The 14,810-nt window shown below is 35.8% G+C and overlaps 3 protein-coding genes across 3 annotated transcripts; 2 read left to right on the top strand and 1 right to left on the bottom strand.

The window, feature by feature from the left end:
- The first annotated feature begins 824 nt into the window (after positions 1-824).
- Positions 825-1,709, top strand: LOC145578037 (putative disease resistance protein RGA4). The gene has a single exon (XM_081635440.1). It carries the CDS (start codon positions 825-827, stop codon positions 1,707-1,709), a length of 885 nt encoding a protein of 294 aa, XP_081491566.1.
- A 456-nt stretch (positions 1,710-2,165) lies between these two features.
- Positions 2,166-4,037, top strand: LOC145578036 (putative disease resistance protein RGA1). Its single transcript, XM_081635439.1, has one exon. It carries the CDS (start codon positions 2,166-2,168, stop codon positions 4,035-4,037), a length of 1,872 nt encoding a protein of 623 aa, XP_081491565.1.
- Positions 4,038-11,467: 7,430 nt separating this feature from the next.
- LOC145579225 (large ribosomal subunit protein uL29) lies at positions 11,468-13,309 on the bottom strand. The gene is made up of 4 exons (XM_081636472.1): positions 13,178-13,309; positions 12,924-13,059; positions 12,688-12,844; positions 11,468-11,718 (listed from the first exon to the last, which is right to left on the bottom strand). Exons 1-4 carry the CDS (start codon positions 13,179-13,181, stop codon positions 11,644-11,646), a joined length of 372 nt encoding a protein of 123 aa, XP_081492598.1. The 5' UTR covers positions 13,182-13,309; the 3' UTR covers positions 11,468-11,643.
- Positions 13,310-14,810: the final 1,501 nt, after the last annotated feature.

The raw sequence follows: 14,810 nt of genomic DNA, 5'->3' as shown, positions 1-14,810 counted from the left end.
GGGGGTAAAACGAGGGAGAGGGAGACCGAAAATGACTTGGTTGGAAAGAGTTAGCAAGGATATGAAATATATGGATTTGCATGAGCATGAAGCATTGGATCAAAAGGGATGGAGGAGGAAGATTTATGTCGATGATTGCACGGAATAATCAAATTTCATGTTAGCCGACCCCACTTATGGGATTAAGGCTTTGATTGATTGATGTATCATACTTTATGATTTTGAAAAACAAAAAACTAAAAAATAGAAAACCACGATGATACCAAACGAACCTTGGGGGCTCAATAAAAAAAAAAAAAAAAAAAAATAGAGAGATTATATTAGTTGTGGTATACCAAGTATTTTATAGTGGAGTATTTACCTTTTTAATTGATGTAGTTGTCATTTGTCAACACTAACGACTTAATGAGTGAGGAAACGATACGTATAAATGTATAACAAAGATTGAGATATACTGATTAAATCTCAAAAATCTAAAAAATTTTATCCTTCAACATGAAGGCCGCCAAATTTGAATACAATGATCTATGTACTATACATCGCTATGCCTATTATTAGCATGTAAATTATTGGTAAGGTCATACACAGTCAACTGTCTATAGCAATAATATGCAGTGACTTAGTGCTCCGTAATTGTTTTTATCTTTTCGTTATTTTGATGATTAATCTTTCATTATGTATTAGTCAACATTATGAACAATTTACGGAAAAACATTTGGATTGGATAGATTTAGATTGGTTGGTTGTGCTTCTTCAGTTTTTCCACACCAAACTTGCTTGGCCAAAACACATAGAAAAAGGGAAAGACAGAGAGAAAGAGTGAGATGGATCCTGCAACACTTCTTACTCTGGCACAAAACATATTTCAAGTTTTAGATTCTTCCTTTGTTAAGGAATTTGGGTCTGTTGGCAGGTTCAGATCTGAAGTTGAAAAACTCAAATGCACCATGTCCACTATCAAGGCTGTGTTGATTGATGCGGAAGACCAGGAGAGGCAACTAGTTCTGAGACGAAACGTGGAACACGATTGGCTTGTAAAGCTCAGAGATGTTGTTTATGAAGCAGATGATCTGTTTGACAGGATTGCCTCCATAGCTCAACGCAAGAGGCTCATGTCAATAGGTAATACACTAAAAGAGGTTCTCCTTTTCTTCTCTCGTTCTAACCAGTTGGCTTTTGCTCGTAATGCATTTCGGGAGGTCAAGATGATTAGGGAGAGGCTGGATGACATTTCCAAGGATCATCGCGACTATTACTCTAGGCCGCCATGTGTTAGTAGCGGGGGGAGAATAGTGGCAAAGAGGAGGGAGGACTGTCATTCTTTTGTGTATGCTGAGGATGTTATCGGAAGAGACGCGGATAAGAAGGCAATTATAGACATGTTGCTGGATTCCAGTGTCAGAGATGTTGTTCATTTTGTCACAATAGTAGGGATTGGTGGTTTAGGAAAAACTACCCTTGCTCAATATATGTATAATGACGATAGAATCGTTACTGAATTTCCATTGAGGATGTGGGTTTGTGTTTCTGATGAATTCAATATCAGAGATATTCTCTGTAAACTTCTTAATTCTACCATAAATCAACACTTTGAAGTTGAAGAGGTCCAACGCCGAGTTAGGCAGAAGATTAATAGGGAAAGATGCTTGTTTTGGATGATGTGTGGAATGAGGATCGACATGAATGGCTTAAACTTGAGAACTTGTTGATTGGTGGTGTAAGGGGAAGTAGGGTTGTGGTCACTTCACGCTCAAAAATGGTGGCTACGATAGTAGGAGACGGTCTAACTTATGAATTAAAGGGCCTCTCTCCAAAAGATTCATGGAGTTTGTTTGAGAAAATGGCATTTAGAAATGAAATAGAGCGGATGGATGACGACCTCATCGAAATTGGACAACATGTTCTTAAGAAGTGTGCCAATGTTCCCCTTGCCATAAGGGTTGTTGGAAGTCTTCTTTATGGCCAGACTAAAAGCATTTGGCAGTCATTCAAAAATCGAGATTTGATAAAGATGAAAAGGGATGATAAAGATGGTATATTGCCAATTTTGATTTTTGAAGCTTAGTTATCATCATCTTACCTTGGAATTGAAGAATTGCTTCAGTTATTGTGCCTTATTTCCTAAGGATTATTGGATAGAGAAGGAGATCTTGGTAAATCTATGGATGGCACACGGTTTTTTATCACCTTCAGAGGGTCAAAGAGTTAAAGATGCTGCAGAGGAATACTTTATGATTCTTTTGCAAAGGTGTTTTTTTCAAGATGCTTTTAGGGACGACTATGGTGAAATTGTGGCATGCAAGCTTCACGATCTGATGCATGATGTTGCTCAAGAGGTAGTAGGCAGGGACATATTGGTGGTAGATAATGTGAGCGAGTTAAAGGAAAAAATTAGACACTTATCCTTCAGTAGATTGGATCTCCGAAATAGTTCAAGCTCTTTCAGCGAGATAGAAAATATACGCACACTATATAAGCTGCAGCGTACTTATTCTGTAACCAGAACTAGGGAGATTAGAGAATTTCTTAAAAGAGTAACGTACTTGAGGGTATTATGTTTAACTTCGGAGATCAAAACCTTGCCGAGGGCAATAGATAAACTAATTCATTTGAGATATCTTGACCTGTCTCATAACTATGAGTTAGAGTTTCTCCCTGCAACACTATGCAAACTGAATAACTTGCAGACCTTAATACTAAAAGAGTGCTTGAATTTAAAAGAGTTGCCAACGAAGTTAAGCAAATTAGAGAAACTGAGGTACTTGGATATTGAAGGTTGTAGGCTGGATCATATGCCTCCGAGGTTGAGTAACTTAACATGCCTTGAAAAGTTACCACAGTTTGTTGCTAGCCACAGTCGAGTGGGACAGGCAATTAGAGGAGAGCTTCAAGACTTGGAACCACTTAAAAATGTCGGAGGCAGTCTTAAGATAAGAGTCCGTGGATTTTCAACGTATCAGGTCACCGAAGGAGCTAAATATGTCAGTGGCATGATACATCTCAAAGATATGCATATAGAGATAAGCTGTCTCCTCAACGATGATGCAGGTTCGACATTATTGCTAGAATGCCTTAAGCCCAATCGTTATCTTAGACATTTCAGTCTATCTGGGTATGGTGGTGTGGCATTTCCAAAATGGGAGTCAGTTGAAGACTTGAAGCCATCACTTCCACTGCTGGTTGAACTCTCCCTTAGTGATTGCGCCAACTTGCAGCATCTTCCTCTATTGAGCCAACTTCATCATTTGAAAACTCTTAACCTCATTAATTTGGATAATCTGGAAGACATAGAGAATTGTGGTGGTAGCTTATCAGTGCCTGTACAGGATCAGTCAGCATTCTTTCCGCGCTTGGAAAAGCTCCATTTAGTGGGTTTGCCGAAATTGAAGAGATGGCAAAAATCCTCTTCAGAGTCAGGTGTGACGGGCTTAAATTATAGTCGTAGCCCAGTTGATTATACATTTCCTCGTCTCTTTGATCTAAACATCAGCAAATGCCCTTACATGACCCCCATTCCTCTCGCTTCAAGCGTCAGAAGTTTAATTCTTTCCCTTGATGCCCCCTATTCTGAATCATTTATGATGAGATCGTGCTGCTTGACTGGTTCTGGTGAGCTAACAATAAAATTTTGCTACTATGAAGGTCTCAATAGCTTATCTATAGTCGAAGAGCTATTTCAGAGTCATCTGTCCACCTCCCTTTGTTCCCTGCATATTAAGGGATGGCCCTACTTAAAGAGCCTATGTGGAGGAGGATTGGAGCATCTCACAGCGCTGCAGACTCTTCATTTGTCGGGACTTCCTGATCTAGAAGAGCTAGAGGATGGCAATCATAGTCATCTACCTTGGAAATTCCTTACCAGACTCCGTGACTTGGAACTACAAAATCTCCCGAAGCTTGTGAATCTTCCTCAAGGAATCCAGCACTTGGCAGCCCTTCAATCCCTCCGTGTTGAAGCATGTCATATGTTTGAACTCTCGGCAGAGTGTGTGTCTCGTTTAACATCTGTAAAATATCTTTATATATCAATGCGATAATGGTTTTAAATCATTGCCTGAAGCAGCACTATCAAAACTTCCTTCCCTTGAAATACTTGAGATCAAAGATTGTGAGTTTCTGCCTCCACCTCCACCGCCTCCACCTCCACCGCCTTTTTTGACCCATTAGTTTGAGTCTGAGCCCGAGTCCAAGTCCAAATCCAAGAATGAGTATGACAACGAGTACGACTATATGTTTGCACAGCCGAATAGCCCGAGATCAAGCAGGCTGCAAATAATTATAGGTGCGCTTCAAAGGGGACAACTGACATGAGATGGAATTGCTGTACAGCCGAAAAGCGCATGAGTTATATATCATTAATCATATTTATTACTTGTAAATTACCATTAATCATTAATCTTTTAGCAAAGCAAGGAAATGTAAACCTATAAAACATACGAAGTATTTTCTTTAAGAATTTCTGCTCGTCAATTCTCTTGCAACAGAGTAAATGACCGAACATCTGACATAATACCTTACTATTTCAGGTAATAAAACTACACTAGGTTTCCTGGCACATGGGTGATGCTTGAAGTTTTTCATTCTACAGAGATTTTTAGTTTATAATAAGCTGCCTTTAGGAGTATACCCCTTCTTCCTGCTTTTTTTTAAAAAAAACAAGAGTATACCCCTTCTTATGGAGGAAAGATTTTAGCTTGATATGATTTTTTGTGTGCTTGTAGACTTAGCCTTGTTTATATTGGAGTCTTGGAGATGAAATTGTTGGTGTATTACAAGCGACGAACATTTAATGCATTTGATTACATGCATTGCTTGGAAATAATTGTAGTTACTCCCTCCATCATTTATTGTTTGCATCATTTGCTTTTAAGTGGTCTTCAAAACACATGTTTGATCAATAATATCAGTAGCCATGTATTGTTAAAAGAGATTAGAAAGTTGATATTTTGAAGATATCTAAGTATCTAACAACATTTCTTTTTTTAAAAAAAAATAAATAATATTATATACAGTTGTGTGGATAGTTACACCAAAAGAACATTTACAAAAAATGACGCAGAAAAATATAAGAGGTGAGACTGTGAGAGTCATTAACAAAGCCACCATTTCCACTCTACAATAAGTTGAGTATAGGAGAAAGTGGCACGCCAAAGAACTTGCTTCCATTTTTGAGGTCTGATGCACTACTATCAAGAGAGGCACTCTGGGCTCTGAAAATCAAGTGACCAGACTTCTTCTTCCGGAACCAAATGGGTTCGCATATTACCACAAGAACAAGTAAACCTCCTCCAATGCCTTATCATTGGTGCTTGGAAAGCTCCTTATCTGAGTGTCTCAAACATTTAGTAGGCCAAATCAGTTTGAGATTCACATTGTTCTTAAAAGCGCTCTTGCCTAATGTTTCGGGCATTTAGCACCACCATTGTGATTGAAGCTCTATATCTGAGTGCCTCAATCAACAAAAAGATGTAGGAGCTGTTTATAGATTGTTATTTTCCAATTGTTAAGCCACAGTCAGAATTGCTCTGCAAGCTAGGAAAGAATGATTCTGATTACTTTCGTGTGATTAATTAGCACATGTACTCTAATACCATGATCTAATGATAAATATATTGGAAAGATGAAGAAAGCAGAGGGTGTTACAACAGTGTATCCTGTGTACGTACAAACAATTAAACAGACAAAAGATGAAGAAACTATATATACTTGCACACCTAAAATTCCTTTAGCTGGGTTTACATTGTGTCTTTTCAGAACTTGATGATATTAATGAATGGATAATGATGAGGATGGTGTCCAATCGCATTGCATCAAACTTTCTCTCCTCTAACAAGTTTTGTTCTAAGGTTGAGCCTACATTGAAAGTAGGAATACTTTACAGCAGAGGAGAATATTTACAATTGAGGATGTTGTTGAATATTCTAAAGTCAGTAAAGACATGAATCCTCTTCATTTTGATACTGAGTGTGCTCAAAATTGCCGGATTTCAAGATCGACTTGTTCAAGACAACCTGTGTATGTTGAAGATGAGATTGTTGGTGAGGTGCAAGCATTAAACATAAGAAATTTCAAACAGAACTACCTTTTTTTTTTTTAGAGTAGCTCAAACAGAACTACCTGTAAGTAACTTTACCATGACTTTTGGAATTATCTTCACAGTTAAAAAAGTATGAAATTCAGTTTATGACTTCAATTCTTTGTTTGATTTTGGTTTGCCAGTGTAAAATTTACCACCAGGTGCTTCAAAAAGGACAGTCTGATTGTGCTTGATGGTGAAGCTACGGCAATCTTACCCTTTTTGAGTTGGCAAAGCCAAATTGTCGAATGAATGAAATTGTATGCATTGTAAGTGCATTTCAAAAACCTGTAAGGCAACCATTTAAAAGAATACTCTTAGAAATCTCTAAAGTTTCAGCTTTCTTTGTTATTTATTTTTCAATTTTTTTAAGTGAATAGTTTCACCAATATTAATTTTAACCATTATTGTTTAATTGACACTAAAACAAATTCAATTCTTAACCAATAGGTCTTAGCTGCATCCTAATACAGCTAAGATAGCTACAACAAGGGGAGGCCCAAAATGCGCGGCCCAAACCACGCTCTATAAAATGAACATTTAGTTAAAAATTATGAACATGAAAAAAAATGAACATTTAATAACAAAAAATGAACAACGTAAAAAAATGAACATTTAATACTAAAAAGTGAACATGTTATGAGAAAATGATTATTTATTAAAAATAAATATGATTATCATATCATCAAAATTTGCTAGACCACGACCTTAAAAATGAACATTTAGTTAGAAAAATGAACACATAAAAAAAAAAAAAAAGGATATTCAGTAATAAAAAAATGAACACGTAAAAATATGAACATTCAGTAATAAAAAGTGAACATGTCAAACAAAATGAACATTTAGTATATTAGAAATGAACCTTTATCATACAACTATAAAATTGAGATCATATACTTCGGAAATTCTCCAACTTAAAAGCAAATTCATTGTACATATCATATACTAGTTCATCACTTCTTACTTGTTTCTTCACTAATTCAGATTCTTTGTCTTCCACAAATACAATTAATCTGTACTCACTAAAATATAACAAATAACAACAAATAATCAGAATTTTCATAATCATCAAAACATATGTTCAATGTTCATAATATATAATCATCAATACAGTAGCTAAAAATATAAATAATTATCACTCTATATGTCATATATGTTCATAATCAATAATAGATATGTTCGTAATAAATAACGAAACATATTTATTCATAATAAATGGTTCAGATTTTCAACACTAAATTTTCAGATAATTTAATTTTCAACGTATTATATTTCACTTTCAACCTAATAAAAATGAACATTTCATAAAAATATATGAACAATTTAAAATAAATGAAAATTTAGTATTAAAAAATGAACATGTAACAAAAAGTTATGCACCATTTTAGGATATTAAAAATGAACATGATTTTCATATAGGTTCAAATTCGTTGTATATAATTATTAACGAAAAATAAAGATATAATAAATTGTTGAAATATATGTTCATTTTTTATGTACTAAATGTTCATTTTCAGTGTACTAATTGTTCAGTTTGTACTAGATGTTCATTTTTAAATTACTACGTGTTCTTTTTTTTTTTTTTTTTTTTTTACAGAAATTAGACTCGAGTTCGATTGTAATTATTCAAACTCTAAAAAAAATAAATATAGTCAAATTAATCTTGATTCATTAAAGAGAAAATAATTATTGATTTGTAACATGATTGGGAATCTAAAGACTACCAACATATAAAATCAGAGAGAGAGAAAAAAAGGAGAAAGAAAATGAGTACAAATTAAGCAATTCAATTACTACCCACATCAAAATCATACCTATGAATTAACATTATAAAATCGAAAACCAATTTAAGAAGAGACAAATGAAATTCATCAAATTATAAATTCAAAAACAATTATAAACTCATCCAAAGTCTAACTTAATTAAAACCAATATATAAACAACACAAAAACTAACCTTCATTAATAATCTCATTAGGATTAACAACCAAATCCATAGTGATGCAAATAACAGAGGAGAGAGAAAATGTCAAATGAAAGAGAAAAAAGAAGAGAGAGAAAATTTCGAATGGAAGATGAGAGAGAGGAGAGAGAAAATTGAGCTCAAAATAATTACTATGAAAGTGAAGAAAGAGAATAATAAAAAAAAAAGGAAATTTGAAGAAGAAGATGGAGCTTGTGTTTCATTCAGTGGAGGTTGCGTTTTGCCTTGATGTAGCTATCTTGGCTACATTAGAATGTAGCCAAGAATTTGCGATTCTTAACTACTACCTCCGTTTCAAATTGTATGCAGCAATTTGATATTAAGTGTGATTATTCTTGTTAAATTTTTCTAATGAAATTGACACTTTCTCTGTTTCACCATGATATTCTCATTTAGAATATTTTGACTAAATTTTTTTTGAAGAAGGAATCTTCTGACTTAAAATTGTGAGGAAATCTTCAAAATTTCTTTCAACGTATAGGAACAATTATAGTCATATAGAGTCTAGTTTCGTAATACAAAATTCAAACTAAACACCATCTAACATTAGTCGGTAATTATTAGATCTGGCAATCTTGTCTCAAATCCGATGATCCGACTCATGACCCGAAATCGACCCAAAAACATTGACCCAAAACCCAAATCTACCCGATCCACACTCGACCCGAAAATGGAGTTGAAGTGATCTTGACCCGACACCTGAATTGACTCGACTCAAAGTGGACCAAATACCCCAAATTACCTGACCCGAATTTGACCTAAAGTATTTGACCTGAGGAGACCCGATAGCCAAAATGTCCCGAACTAAAACTACCTAAGCTCATAAATCTAATTGATAGTTCTTATTATAACAATAACAAAACATAATATTATCGATTTAAGCTTGAACTACAAATGAAACAATCTTAACATAACTCGACCCGGTTTTGACCTAACCTGACCTAACCCGAATATGACCTAAACACACTCGACCCGAAAATGGTCTAATCTAGGGGTGATGATGAGTCGAGCCTATTCGTGAACAGTTCGAGCTCGAGTTGGTCAAAGTTCGGTCAAAACTAGATTCGTGGTGGCTCAGCTCAGGTTTGAGTTCAGCTCGAGACTTTAACGAGTCGAGCTAAGTTATGCCAAGCTCAGATCGAAAAGTTCGTAGACAAGCTCGATAGATTTTTTTCATTATAAAAAATTATGTATATAAACATAAATATATTTATCATAAATATTTTTTTTGAGGAAACATTTATCATAAATATTAAACAATAATAAGTTAGTATTTCACTATTAAAAAAATAAACTCGTAAAATAATAAAATTATTAATAATGAACAATAAAGAAGACAAGTAAATTAGGATAATAAGTCTGGTTGTTCATGAACAAGTTCGTGTTCGACTTGGTTAACACCCGATCAAAGCTCGACTCAAAGTTTGAGCTCGGCTCGAATTTGAACAAACTTAAACGAACACGAGCCAACCATAATTCAGGCTCGACTCGTCCGACTAGCACCCCTAGTCTAACATGAACATACCCAATCCGAAAATGGTCTTACCCAAACTTGACTCAACCTGATACCCAACCCAAGTCATACCCGAACCCGAATTGACCCAACCCAAAATTGACCAACCCCAAATCACCTGTTGCTAGGTCTACTCTAGCAACTAACAATTATCGTCAACTATGCGATTTAAATGAACACGAGCCGACCATAGTTAAGGCTCGACTCGTCCGACTAGCACCCCTAGTCTAACGTGAACATACCCAATCCGAAAATGGTCTTACCCAAACTCGACTCAACCCGATACCCAACCCAAGTCATACCCGAACCCGAATTGACCCAACCCAAAATTGACCAACCCCAAATCACCCGTTGCTAGGTCTACTCTAGCAACTAACTATTATCGTCAACTATGCGATTTAAACGAACACGAGCCGACCATAGTTCAGGCTCAACTCGTTCGACTAGCACCCTAGTCTAACGTGAACATACCCAACCCGAAAATGGTCTTACCCAAACTCGACTCAACCCGATACCCAACCCAAGTCATACCCAAACCAGAATTGACCCAACCCAAAATTGACCAACCCCAAATCACCCATTGCTAGGTCTACTCTAGCAGCTAACTATTATCGTCAACTATGCGATTTAAACGAACATGAGCCGACCATAGTTCAGGCTCGACTCGTCCGACTAGCACCCCTAGTCTAACGTGAACATACCCAACCCGAAAATGGTCTTACCCAAACTCGACTCAACCTGATACCCAACCCAAGTCATACCCGAACCCGAATTGACCCAACCCAAAATTGACCAACCCCAAATCACCCGTTGTTAGGTCTACTCTAGCAACTAACTATTATCGTCAACTATGCGATTTAAACGAACACGAGCCGACCATAGTTCAGGCTCAACTCGTCCGACTAGCACCCCTAGTCTAACGTGAACATACCCAATCCGAAAATGGTCTTACCCAAACTCGACTCAACCCGATACCCAACCCAAGTCATACCCGAACCCGAATTGATCCAACCCAAAATTGACCAACCCCAAATCACCTGTTGCTAGGTCTACTCTAGTAACTAACTATTATCGTCAACTATGCGATCGGTGGCACAATAGTGATGTAGGTCACCACTTTGGTACTGTTTGGCAAAAGTAGCGGTAGCAGGTATCTTTTAACAGTCAAGTAGCGGGTAGCTGTTAAGGTAGCGAGTAGCTGTTAAGGCAGCGAGTAGCGGTCAATTAGTAGTGGGTAAAGGTTAGATGTCAAAGTAACGGTTGATAGTATAAGTATTTGGTAAAAGTAGCAGTTGCAATATTAAAATATATCAAAATTTATATAAATATTATTTAAAAAGTAATAAAAATTTGTCAAACGCTGCCCGCTACTTCTGAACGCTACTATTTTTAACGTTTGAGAAAAGCTACCTAAATGCTACTTTTATCGCTAATCGCTACCTTGCCAAACACTCTCAAATTTTTCCCAATAGTGTTTTGACTTGTCAAAACGCTAACTGCTACCTCAAACGCTACTACCAAACAGGACCTTTATATGTGGGAATTAAAGAGACAAGAATGAGGGATAGTGGCGAATATTATTAACCCCAAAATAAACAGGTTTGCCACAACAGGTTCAAGTCAAATTTGAACTGCAGGTCTACTGGTTAAAGAGTTTAAGATTAATTCTGGTTTTGGGTTAAAAAAACATGGTTGAAAAACAAATTCGGGTTAGGTTTGCCGATCGGGTCAAAAATTGATGAGCCCAAACCAAATGATGCAGGACCCATAAACATGCTGATGCTGTGCTGCATCATAGAAATCATGGCCAAGATAACATGCGTAGCATCACCAAGACTAAATTACTAATACATCCTGACGCTGAAAGCAAATACCACCTCTTTCTGTCAAAAATCAACATAACCACCACAATTCTATTCAAGAATACAAAATGCAGGCAACATAAAATCACAAGGTAGAAGATAACTAGCTCATGTCATAATCTGAAACATCGCTTTATAGAAGTTTAACAAACATTTGAACAAAATTTCCATGAAATGTAAAAACCGCCCTAAGATTATAGATACCTAGCCTAAACCTTGATGGCATACTTCCTCATGGGATAGTACCTCTCCCTCTTCTTCTCCCTTTCAGTCTTCAACGATGCCTGAAGAAAGAAAAATAATAATAATTAGAGACCTCACAAGTCATAACCTTCAAAATATATGCCAGATAACCCTGGAAAAGAAATCTATCATAATATCCCACACAGCCAAAAAAGGGAAGAAAAATATTATGAAAATGACTACATCACTCCTCTAAACCCTTAACTGACATGCAAAGGATCATTCACTTGGGAGTTTGGTAGGTGGCAAAATACATACTTTCTTCCAAAAGAGATCAACAGCTATGCGCAAGCAAGATAATTAACATCAGAACTATCATGCCTACAAACTCTGACACTACTTTCTCATGACAAAAAATATTTCGTAAAGATTATCACAACTGCTACAACTCCCTCCATTATAACATGTCCAACAATGCAATTTCAAATGATTACAGCCGTATGACATGTCCATTATATTTGGAGCACGCATAAAATCTAGCTTAAAAGCTGGAGGAATGACTAGACATATACAATCCATCTACAAAACAACACATTGATTTCAATAATCTACGCTGAAATCAAAATTAATCCAACTTCTTATTCAAGGCGTGAGAATATAAATGAAAATCATTCAAAGAGCGGCATTTCAAAACACAGCCTGTTCTTCTCTCAAAACCAACAAAAAAGTTGTAATTTAATAATACCTCCTTACAGTTTCCGGCGTGCAATGCCGTTTCACTCGTACTAAACCATTACCAAGACTCTTAATACTAATATAGAAAGAGTCAATTAAATGACATAGTACTTCAACATTCAAACCTCAAAATCAGAATGCCAATGAAAACCTTAATTCATTCAATAATCTATATAACATAGAAGTAAACCCATTTCACTCAACATTCAATGACATACAAATACAATCAAACCCAAATACAATTCACAATAATGAATGCAGATTTAAAACCTCTCAATATTATCCACAACAACACAATAAACAAATTAATTAATTTATAAATGAACAAATAATACCTGATGCTTAGTGAGGCGACGACGGATGGCACGGGTCTTCTTGGGACGAAGATCAAGTGGCAAAAACTTCTTCTTCTTGTATGCTTCCCTCAATGCCGACTTCTGCTTCTGCGACATCACTGTCAATACTTGAGCAATCCCTAATCTCACCACCTTACTGCAAAATCCCAAACAAAAACCCTAATTAATTCAATCAAATCATACAAAAACCCTAGAAAATTGAAATCAAAACATACATCTTGGACAGCTTGTTAGGAGCACCGCCGGTAACCTTAGCAACACGGAGAAGAGCGAGCTCAGCCTTGAGATCTTTAAGCTGATTCAGCAAATCAGCCTTAGGCTTTTGCCTCAACTCATGCGGTTTAATCCTTGCTGCAAAAATTCACACACAACAAAGAAAATTGAATCAACAAAATCAGTTTGAAGACATTGAAAAAGCTTGAATTCATCAAAAATGGAGGAGAGAGAAAGAGAAAGCGTCGGAATTTACCCATTTCTGTGCTCCGGTGTTTGCTGCAACGACGGCGTGTATGGAAAAAGGAATGGCTAATCTAGGGTTTATGGTGATTTGATGAATATATAAGTGGAGTGAAGCTAGAAATTCGGGCTGTTTTATAAATTATAAATTAAATGGGCCTAGGTTTATTTGATTTTGGAGTGTAATGTGAGGGCTTTGTGGTTCGGTTGGTAGCCGATACGGAAAATGATTTTGGTACTTTTTTACGTTCTTCTTGCATTGAAGAGTACCAAAATAAGTTTCTGGTGTATACTCATACCTATGGAAAATCTTTTCAATTGTCTAGAATTGTCAAATCGAGTCAACGACAATTGGTTGTGGATGGGTTTGGTCATGTCAGATTAGTGTGCTTATTTGGGTTTAAACGGATTTGTTAGGTCACTTTAAATTCTGGTAAAATATAATAATTTGTTAATTCGGGTTCAAGTCAGATTTCAAATTGTATTGTGAATAGTAAATTTCAGTTTGGTTTGGTACATGTTAGTGTCAAATCGACCTGTATGAAGTTGGGATTGACCCATAGGTCGGGATGTTAGGATCGGGTAATGGCAAGTAATTTTATCTTAACAGGCCAAATTAAGTCAGGTCAAGCTTAGTTAGACTCAGGTCGAAGTTGGGTTCGAGTATGGTCGGGTACAAATCGAATTTGAGTCAAGTCAAACTCAGGTCGAGTCAAATCGAGTTCAAGTCAAATCAAATTCGGATATAACCGAGTTTATTTGGGTCAAAATGGATTAAATCGACTTTGGATTAGTTCATTTCATATTCGGTTAGATCTAATCTTAGTTGAAATGTAAAATTTGAGTTGGATTATTTTAATTATTAACTCAAGTTTAGGTCGAATCGTTTTAGTTCGATCAAATAATTTTGTTTGAATATTGATATTGTCAGTAAAGTTATACCTCCTCTATTTCGTAATAATCGTCACATTTTTCTTTAATATTTGTCTGAAATAATTGCAACATGTCCATATATTTTTCATTCTCTCTCCTATTACCACGCTCTAACCTACACAAGTATTTTTATTATTGTTTAGTTCTACAAACCCCACTTACACAGGTATTTTACAATTTCTCTCTTCTAATAGCAATTAAATATAACTCCGATTAACTATAATTTATATTAAAATAATACCCCCCTCCTCTTTGGACTCCACATAATTAATAAGTCAATAACTAATTAATAAATAAGTTTTGAGTCGGGTTTAATCGAGCTGTGGGTAGTTCGGGTCAGGTAAATTAAGATCTTGGTATAATAAGGTTCTTTATATGGGGTAAATTTCTTCTAGGGTAGAACGAATTCAAATCTTGAATTGATGAATATATATGTGGACTGAAGTTAGAAGTTGGGGCTTGTAAATGGGCCTATATATATTCAATAGGTTTAACCCGGCTTTGTTATCCTCTTTCAATCTATTTTTCAGCCCTCATTCACCTTTTTTGCATGATGAAAATCACTAATATCGTAATAATAAGGTTTGGTATGCATATACGATATACTTATTGTAAATAGCTACTATGTAATAGTAATGTTTTACCCTGCCCTCAAATCCTCAATATAATAGAGTGAACTTTATAGTTCAAATCAAATTAGGTAATCTACAATA

Source organism: Chenopodium album, chromosome 14, assembly GCF_948465745.1.
Source record: "Chenopodium album chromosome 14, dcCheAlbu1.1, whole genome shotgun sequence".
In the NCBI taxonomy this organism is placed as follows: Eukaryota; Viridiplantae; Streptophyta; class Magnoliopsida; order Caryophyllales; family Amaranthaceae; genus Chenopodium; species Chenopodium album.
Note: the sequence above shows the minus strand (reverse complement) of the source record. Positions and strands in the feature narration are given on the sequence as shown.

Excerpts from the sequence above, each read along its gene's own strand:
- LOC145578036 (XM_081635439.1), top strand. The coding sequence starts at position 2,166 with ATGGCACACGGTTTTTTATCACCTTCAGAGGGTCAAAGAGTTAAAGAT.
- LOC145579225 (XM_081636472.1), bottom strand. Across the intron at positions 12,845-12,923 it reads CCTAACAAGCTGTCCAAGAT|TAAGGTGGTGAGATTAGGGA; the intron begins GTATGTTTTGAT and ends GGGATTTTGCAG. Across the intron at positions 11,719-12,687 it reads GTCGCCTCACTAAGCATCAG|GCATCGTTGAAGACTGAAAG; the intron begins GTATTATTTGTT and ends TTCTTTCTTCAG.
- LOC145578037 (XM_081635440.1), top strand. The coding sequence starts at position 825 with ATGGATCCTGCAACACTTCTTACTCTGGCACAAAACATATTTCAAGTT.